The 8,997-nt window shown below is 34.0% G+C and overlaps 1 protein-coding gene across 1 annotated transcript; it reads left to right on the top strand.

The window, feature by feature from the left end:
- The first annotated feature begins 2,109 nt into the window (after nt 1-2,109).
- l(2)37Cb (DEAH-box helicase 16 lethal (2) 37Cb) lies at nt 2,110-6,006 on the top strand. The gene is made up of 12 exons (XM_018457467.1): nt 2,110-2,284; nt 2,375-2,543; nt 2,631-2,872; nt 2,952-3,154; nt 3,234-3,529; nt 3,706-4,010; nt 4,237-4,394; nt 4,474-4,747; nt 4,836-5,271; nt 5,337-5,442; nt 5,505-5,681; nt 5,794-6,006. Exons 1-12 carry the CDS (start codon nt 2,110-2,112, stop codon nt 5,923-5,925), a joined length of 2,673 nt encoding a protein of 890 aa, XP_018312969.1. The 3' UTR covers nt 5,926-6,006.
- The last annotated feature ends 2,991 nt before the right edge of the window (nt 6,007-8,997 follow it).

The following is an 8,997-nucleotide window of genomic DNA, read 5'->3' as shown; positions in this document are numbered from 1 at the left end:
ATGTCGATTAAATGATGCAAATTTATTGAATTTTCTGAAATTATAAATCAGCATCAATTATATATATTAATAAAGGAAAGTCCCCTATTATGAGACAGGCCCCTAATATGAGATAGCGGCGTTTCTGCTAAAGTAATAAACGCTATTGGTTCCACCATAAATTTATTGCTCTTGGATTGAAAACTATTTAGTGGAAAATTCATTATTATATCATGTTCGTAGTCGTTGTAAAGAAAGATTTTAGAATTTGGATCATTTGGATGTCTTCAAGTTTCATTGAGATGAGTCTTTAAACCTTGTTTATTATTTAATAAGTAAGTATTTGGCAATAAATTCTTCATGTAGCGATAGAGTAAGATCGTACTAATAGAAAAGTACGGGATATGTTGAATTGTTTAATTACAGAAGTTAGATTTGATGATCGTAAAACCGCGGTAAGGCGTGGAAATCGTAATATGAGATTCCCAGAGTATTTCTAATTTGAAATAACTTATGCTCCTATGTCATAGTGAAAATTATTGCTAAAATATAAATATTATTGTACAATAATAAAAAGAACAACCGGAATGAACATGGAGTGCCTGTTTTTGTGATGCTTGGTTCGAACTACCTGAAGACGAGTCTTTGGAACAATGCATCGCATGTCCATTTTGCGCGCACACTGACCGTTTGTTTGTATTTTAGAAATATTAAATAAAGTTTTTTAATTGCAGTATTGATGTACTTTGCTTTTTATTATTGATTCTTCGGGGCATCTCCTATTAGGAGCACAATTTTTTGACTTTGCGATTTGCTCACTTCCCATACAGCACAAAATTTGCAGCAATATCGCTGCAATATTGCTGCAATGTTGCAGCATTGTTGCTGCAACTTTTGTGCTGTAGGGATTTTTACATTTCTTTAATTAAAAAAAAAGTAGAATTTGAATTAAATTTTACATAACATTAAAGCTTATTAAATTCAAAATGACCTATTATTTTTTTAAATTCTGCCCATAAATTCCTAATATTTACCTAAAATGAACTCGGTATCTCATAATAGAGGTCTTTCCTCTATAAATTGTAAAAAATTTCGCTAAATATGAATATATACGCGTGTAAAGATATATATATGAAGATATACAGAAACTATACGTTTCACTGATTATTTCATAGTGTTTAGATCTATTATTATTAGAATGCTAATGTTTCGTGATGAATATTGCAGATATCAGATTGCTCCTCAACCTGATGAAGTCGACTGCAATGTTCAGATAAAATGCATTCTAATAATGGACCTGGATACGCAGACGACCCGCGAAACGCATAGCTTCTGTATAGAAAGTACCCATGGAAGCCTCCAAAGCATATGAAGATATATCGAATATACATACATTTCATACACTTTATACACAAACACGAAATATATTTTACCTTTTGAAAATAGATAGTTGCAATATGAAAAAAAGAACCGAATCTTTGGATTTGTATTATTATTTTTGCTATTTAGTAGAGAAAAGCTTGAAAACGGTATCACTTATTTGTATTTATGCCGCCTTTTTCTTGTGCAGTGAAATGCCTCCGATTAGCGCCATCTGAGAAAATGGATGTCAACTACATAGCAACTTTTATTTTTATGCACTGCAGCTAAAAGAAATCTCTGAGTTGGAGCAGAGAGAAACCTGGTTGGAGAAAGAATTATCAAATCACTAAAATCTTATTCTGTTAATTAAATCACATTTGAATAATTGATCAATGCGATTGTTTAATTGTTTCTCCGTCCGAGAGCGATTTCTAGCATCGTGAATACAAGGTTCGTAAAGAAAATAAATATTTGATCGACGATGGGAAATTATAAACTTCTCACATTGAGCGGCATGGCGCCACTAGTAATGAAATAATTGGAATAAGCGAAAGGAAAGAAGCGGAATGAGCCGTGTCACAAATGCCTATCAACCGATTAGCTAAAAGAAAAGAATAAGATTGTATCGTAAAAACTGATATTTTCTAAGTACTTATTGTGCATGTTGTACATCTACTTTTAATTGTAATATCGGTAGTATCGCTACACTTATTTTCCGATTCATCCAAAGTTTGGAGTGAAAAGGGAAGTGCGGATATAACCTACGACATGCTTTCCAAAACGAGCAAATACAGACGGGAAGAAACCTCGAGTGAGGATACAGACAGTGAAGAAGAACGTCGCAAGAAGGATATCAAGGAAAGAGATAGCTTTGCCAGTCGTCTCAGAGCCAAAGATGAAAGCAAAAGACGTAACATTGCTACGCTCCCTGGATCTGGCGCTGGTAAGTTGCCAAAAGAATATCTGTTTAACATTTAAAAATGAACGTTTAACATTTGAGAAGAAGTTACTTATTACTTGTTATTATCTGCAGCTGAAGCAGCAAAGAGACTTAAAATTATAGAGACTGATACGAAAGATAAACTGATACCAAAGTTGAGAATCGAGTCTCGTAGGAAATATCTGGAGAAACGTAAAGAGGACAAAGTTGCAGAACTAGAAGCTGATATTCTTGATGACGAATATCTATTTGACGAAAACATGTAATTTTATGAATGAGCGCGCTATATATATAATTAATGTCTTTAAAATATAATTATTGATCTAATAAGTTATTTTAAATTTTATAGTTTAACAGAAAAAGAAAAACATGAGAGAGCTCATAAGAAACAGTTGTTGCACTTGGCAAAGGAGCATGAGAAGGCAAGGGAACTCGAGCGTATGCAGCGTTATCATATGCCTCTTGAGAAAGGTAAAACAGAGCCAGAACCTGACACAACGGAAAAAGAACCGCCGCAATCTGAGCAAAGCAAATGGGAATCAGATCAGATGTCGTCAGCTGTTTTTCGTTTTGGCGCTAAAGATAGGAAAGGTATGTACTAAGTTAAAGATAAGTAATTGTTTGTATGATCTGTCTCTCTATTAAGTAAGCTTACAATCTTCTATTATAGCTCAACAAGAATATAATCTTCTCATGGAGGATGAGATGATAGAGTTTGTTCAAGTGCTCCGTATGCCTGGACACAAGGATAAGAAATGGGAAGAAAGTCCACCTGCGCATGTTAAAAGTTTACAAACGATACAGGAGACAAAGAAAAGCTTGCCTATTTATCCTTTCAGAAAGGATTTGATACAGGCTATCAAAGATCATCAGGTAAGTAGAAAGCAAATAGAATATTGAGCAACAAACAATGTTACAGGATATGAGGATGCATTATGTATTTGTATTTCAGGTTTTAATAATAGAAGGTGAAACAGGATCAGGTAAGACAACACAGATTCCACAATATTTATACGAATCTGGATTTGCGGATGACGGTAAGATTATTGGATGCACTCAGCCACGACGCGTAGCTGCTATGTCAGTGGCTGCGAGAGTAGCCCACGAAATGGCCGTTAAGTTGGGCAATGAAGTCGGCTATGCTATTCGTTTCGAAGATTGCACATCGCAACGTACCCGTATCAAATATATGACTGACGGTACATTGCACCGAGAGTTCCTCAGTGAACCCGATTTAGCGTCGTACAGGTACGTCTATGTGTATATTGTTGATAGAATAATTAAGAAGGAAACATGAAAATAAAAATAAAAGGATCAATAATGATCTTTAACATACTTGGAAATTATTAGTACTATTTAGACTTTAAATATTAATATATTATTATCTTAAATTATTATAATTGATTTTTTATCGCATATTTCAGCGTAATGATAATCGATGAAGCGCACGAACGTACTTTACATACTGATATTTTATTTGGACTGGTGAAAGATATCGCAAGGTTTCGTCCTAATTTGAAGCTACTGGTATCATCGGCTACATTGGATGCTACAAAATTCAGTGAATTCTTTGACGATGCTCCTATATTCAGGATACCCGGACGTCGTTTTCCTGTCGATATTTATTACACAAAAGCACCGGAATCAGATTATATTGAGGCGTGTGTAGTTTCCATTATTCAGATTCACATTACGCAACCGTCGGGTGATATATTGGTATTTCTGACCGGTAAGTGTTAAGGCCTTAGCACAGATTTTTGCATAACGCATAGTACATAAGCGAATCAACCAATTAGAATCCTTCCTCTCCTCTCATTTCAGGAAAAAAAAGAATTTTGATTGGTTGATTCTCTTATGCACTATGCATCATGCGTTATGCAAAGGTCTGTGTTGCAGCCATTAGGATTATTTAAAATGCTATTACTTGGCATAATGAAATGTATTTCTATCTAAAGGGCAGGAAGAGATTGAGACATGTCAGGAAATGTTACAAGAGAGAGTGAGAAGACTAGGGAGCAAATTGGCAGAAATTTTAATTTTACCTGTTTATGCGAATCTACCAAGCGATATGCAGATAAAAATATTTCAACCAACTCCACCTGGCGCGAGGAAGGTAATATTTTTCTTAAAAAAGTTTTTTAGATAATTTTTCGAAATATCTTTTAGACTAAATTTAAATCCTTATCTTTAAGGTTGTACTGGCGACTAATATAGCGGAGACTTCATTAACTATAGATAACATAGTATACGTGATAGATCCTGGTTATGCAAAGCAGAACAATTTCAATCCACGCACCGGCATGGAGAGTTTAATAGTCGTGCCGATCAGCAAAGCGTCCGCGAATCAAAGAGCAGGACGTGCCGGAAGAGTAGCACCTGGAAAGTGCTTTCGTTTGTATACAGCTTGGGCTTATCAGCATGAGCTTGAAGATAACACCGTGCCTGAAATACAACGGATTAATTTGGGTAAGAATCAATGATGTATCTTGCTAAAATTTTATGTTATACTCGTTTAAGTTTAATTTGTATGAAAATATTTCGGTGATGTTTGCAGGTAATGCAGTGCTTACTTTGAAAGCTCTCGGGATAGATGATTTAATGCATTTCGATTTCTTGGATCCACCACCACCTGAAACGCTGATCTTAGCAATGGAACAGTTGTACGCACTGGGTGCGTTGAATCATCGCGGAGAGCTAACAAAACTTGGACGTAGAATGGCCGAGTTTCCACTGGATCCAATGATGGCGAAGATGCTGTTAGCCAGCGAGAAGTATCGCTGCTCGGAAGAGGTAGCTACTATCGCGGCCATGCTTTCGGTGAATGGCGCTATCTTTTATAGACCGAAAGATAAAATTATACACGCGGATGCTGCACGCAAGAATTTCCACGCACCCGGTGGTGATCATCTGACTCTCCTTAATGTGTACAATCAATGGGCACAGAGTGACTTTAGTACACATTGGTGTTACGAAAATTTCATACAGCACAGGTATGTTAATATGCATAATGTTAACAAAGTTTTGCAAAATATATTTCTCACGATTTATCTTTCAGATCCATGAAACGGGCGAGAGATGTTAGAGAACAGCTGGTAGGCTTGATGCAGCGTGTCGAAATGGAATTGGTCTCAGGAATTACAGAAACAGTCAATATTAGAAAGGTACGTTAATATGCTGATATTATGGATTTTTTTGTAAAATAATGGAAAAATGTTCTGTTTAGGCTATTACAGCTGGTTATTTCTATCATGTGGCACGTTTATCAAAGGGAGGTTGTTATAAAACTGCAAAGCATAATCAACAAGTCACGATACATCCAAATAGTTCTCTATTTCAAGATCTTCCGCGTTGGCTTCTTTATCACGAACTTGTCCTCACTACCAAGGAATTTATGCGTCAGGTATATGTCATAATATAAAATATAAACATAAAATAATAGGTTGTCTAAATTTAATTTTGTAAATTTGTAAAAAATTGTATCTTTGTGATTTAAACACGTATGTATTGTGTAGGTGACAGAAATTGAAAGCAAATGGCTGCTCGAAGTGGCACCCCATTATTACAAGCCTAAAGAAGTAGAAGATTCAACGAACAAAAAGATGCCGAAAGTTGCGGGCAGATCACGACCAGATGGAACGAATTAAACATAATTCTGTACTATCTCTCAACTGTGATATCAAATTATATTTTTTGTATATATGTTTTTGTACGATGTGTAAATACATAAAGACTTACCATTTATCGGGATTCAATTTTTTGTATCACGTAGTGAAACTTCTTTCATCGTTTGAAAGACATAAATGCAACAAAAATGTTAAGCCTAACATATTGATTAATAATTTTTTCATATATACATCACTAATTAATCAAGGTAATTTTTAAATATATATTGAAAAAAATATTCCATTGTTATTTCGCTCTTAATCACGTCATTTTTTTATAGATAGTTTTTTTTCTCATTCAATCCAATTTATTTCCTATTTATCATAAGGCAACTTTAAAATCCACACACATCCACACATACATACACACACAATTTCATAAAATAAATCTGTAAATGTTTAAAATACAAATTTGTTTTCAAATAATATATATGCGATTTAACTAAATAAAAATTATGTACTTTAATTGTTTCTTGCAATTTTTATAGTAATTTCTATATTGTTAAAGGATCTATTTGTGAGAGAAATCATTTAGATCTGCAATTTTATACACAATAAGAAGACGAGGCGTGCGACGTGATGAGTAAATGGAATACATTAATATCCCGAGGATTGCATTTCTCAGTTTTAGTTGATGTGCGTGTTTGGACTATTATGTGACAGAGCACAGAATTATATACCATTCGTTATTTTGAACCTTATAATCGCGTTGACGGATATTTCATATAGTAATCTCAATGTTGCATAGCTCATTAACTCGATTGTAATGCACAAACAATTTTGTTTGAAATACCGTCATGAAACGGGATATAATATTTCGTTAATGTATCATATATTACTGGAATGTGTTTCTAGAGATATGTAAATCTTAAACATAATATCCTGCAAATAGCGTAAATGTCTAAAAAATTTTCATAAAAAGGATATCTAAAGAAAGAGTTCTACGACTTATATTTAAATGTGATTGTCTGATTATGATGCATACATATGTATACCTCATTTGCAGGGATGGCAAGTAACGCGTTATTTGCCATCCCTGCTCATTTGCCTAATGAAGATATAAATATACAATGTCTCTGAAAATTTGGGGAGAGGCAAAATGTGAGATATAAATGTGCGTTTCAATTCTTATATGATATTATATTTAATTTTTTGTATAGGAGTTGAAAAAATGCTTCATGAGTTACAGTCGGTGATTAAAAAAATCGAATAAATGGATAATGGAATGAAAAATATGAAGAAACAAAATTACTTTTGCGACAATCCATGTAAATAGAACCATGGGAACCTCCAATTCGAAATATCGATATCGCTGATATTGTAAACACGAAAAGCAAGTTCAGGTAAGTTTCTCCAAACTTTTCCGTGATTTATTCCACTTTATGATTGCAAAGACAAATACACATGAAGCATCGTTGTAAATACATGTCTCGTCCGCGCTCTTTTTTCGTCTCTCATCCTTTTCTATTGCTTTTCTTCCTTTTTTCTTCTCTTTTTTCTCGATGCTTCCATAAGATTTCAACAATACCTGGCATTTATATCAACAAGTTTTCATCTGGATGATTACGTGGTCTTATAGACTTAATTCGCTGGATAATATTTATCTTGCCGATTACCATCCGTTTCATCTTGTTGCTTCTCCGCGCTCGGCTCTCGTCTAAAACGCGCTCGTAATTTCATTAACGTTTTCCCATATCTCTTACACGAGGCAATATTTGCAGGAACGCAAACGATCGTTGATACGATGGTTTGTCGATTTACAAGCATTACGTGATTACGTCATTATCTATCCGGTATCTCGTTATCCACTGAACATTTTACCGCATACATCGTCGAAGCTATTTCGCATTTCACAAATGCAAATTGCTCCTGATCAATTTTGTTATGACATTTTGACAGAACGTTATTAATGAATGTTAACCACATCAAACATTGTTCGGTGTACCGAGCGACGCTATCGATACCGTAACGTTATCAGGACTTTCTGTTTTTTTAACTGATACTTAGATCTGCAAAATTCAACTTTTGTCAAACAAAAATGTAGGTACTCTTTTATAATCTTTCGCGATAAATTTAATTCTTGCAATAAAATATTCGTAACATAAATTTTTTCTTGTTTCTTGAGCTACCGCGATGCTGATAATTTTCCAATTTCCCTAGAAATTGCTGAAAATGTTCGGCAGACAACGTTATCATTTTTTTGCTTGGAGACTTACATAAAAAATAAATGTGAATAAAATGTTATATTTTATTAGTCATGTCGTGTGAGTAAAACGACGACCAGTGATATAATTAGATAGCGCAAGCGTATCTGATATTGCCGTCATTTCAGCAACAATTGTCGTCAGAAATGAGAAAAATTTATTCACTTTCAATTTAAGCAATCTGAGTTGATACAAAAAGTAATATTTATTAGTTAGTAATTCTTTTTTTTTTAATCCTACATTTTACTTCAGTGAACATTTAGCTCATAATAATAATAATAAGCAGTTAGCAAAAGAAAGTTATCACGAATACGAATAAAAAGTAAATATAAATATATATATATCCTGTATTCTTATTTATTATAACTTTTTTAAGCGAGAAAGCGTTTATTTTATATTATTTGTGTGTACTTGAAAATTAGATGGAATAAAGTCTTGCCAGTTCTGACGAAGAGAAAGCTATTGTCGCCGTTTATCACAATCTGCCTAATACATTATAATTAGTCTAGAACTATGTTTACTTCTAAACGAGCACCTAGTGGCTCGTAAGTTGACGTAAAAACGAAATGAATGCATGTGCACTTGTATTCGACATCTCGAAATAGACATTACGAACGAAAAGTACCATTTTTCAATTCTTATTCATTTAATATGCGAACGCAGATCCCGATCAGTCGTTGCTCTGTAAATTAAACATCATCCGCCATATTATGTAGTATTATTATAGTATGTACTGGATGTGTTATCCTACTGCTACGTAAATTCAAAGGCTTACGTTCGTCTATAAGACGCAGAATTGAATGGCAAGGCTAAAGTTACATTTCCAGATATCATATAATTTTGTCTTTAG

Source organism: Mycetomoellerius zeteki, unplaced genomic scaffold (genome assembly GCF_001594055.1).
Source record: "Mycetomoellerius zeteki isolate Tzet28-1 unplaced genomic scaffold, Tzet1.0 scaffold64, whole genome shotgun sequence".
Lineage (NCBI taxonomy): Eukaryota > Metazoa > Arthropoda > Insecta > Hymenoptera > Formicidae > Mycetomoellerius > Mycetomoellerius zeteki.
Note: the sequence above shows the minus strand (reverse complement) of the source record. Positions and strands in the feature narration are given on the sequence as shown.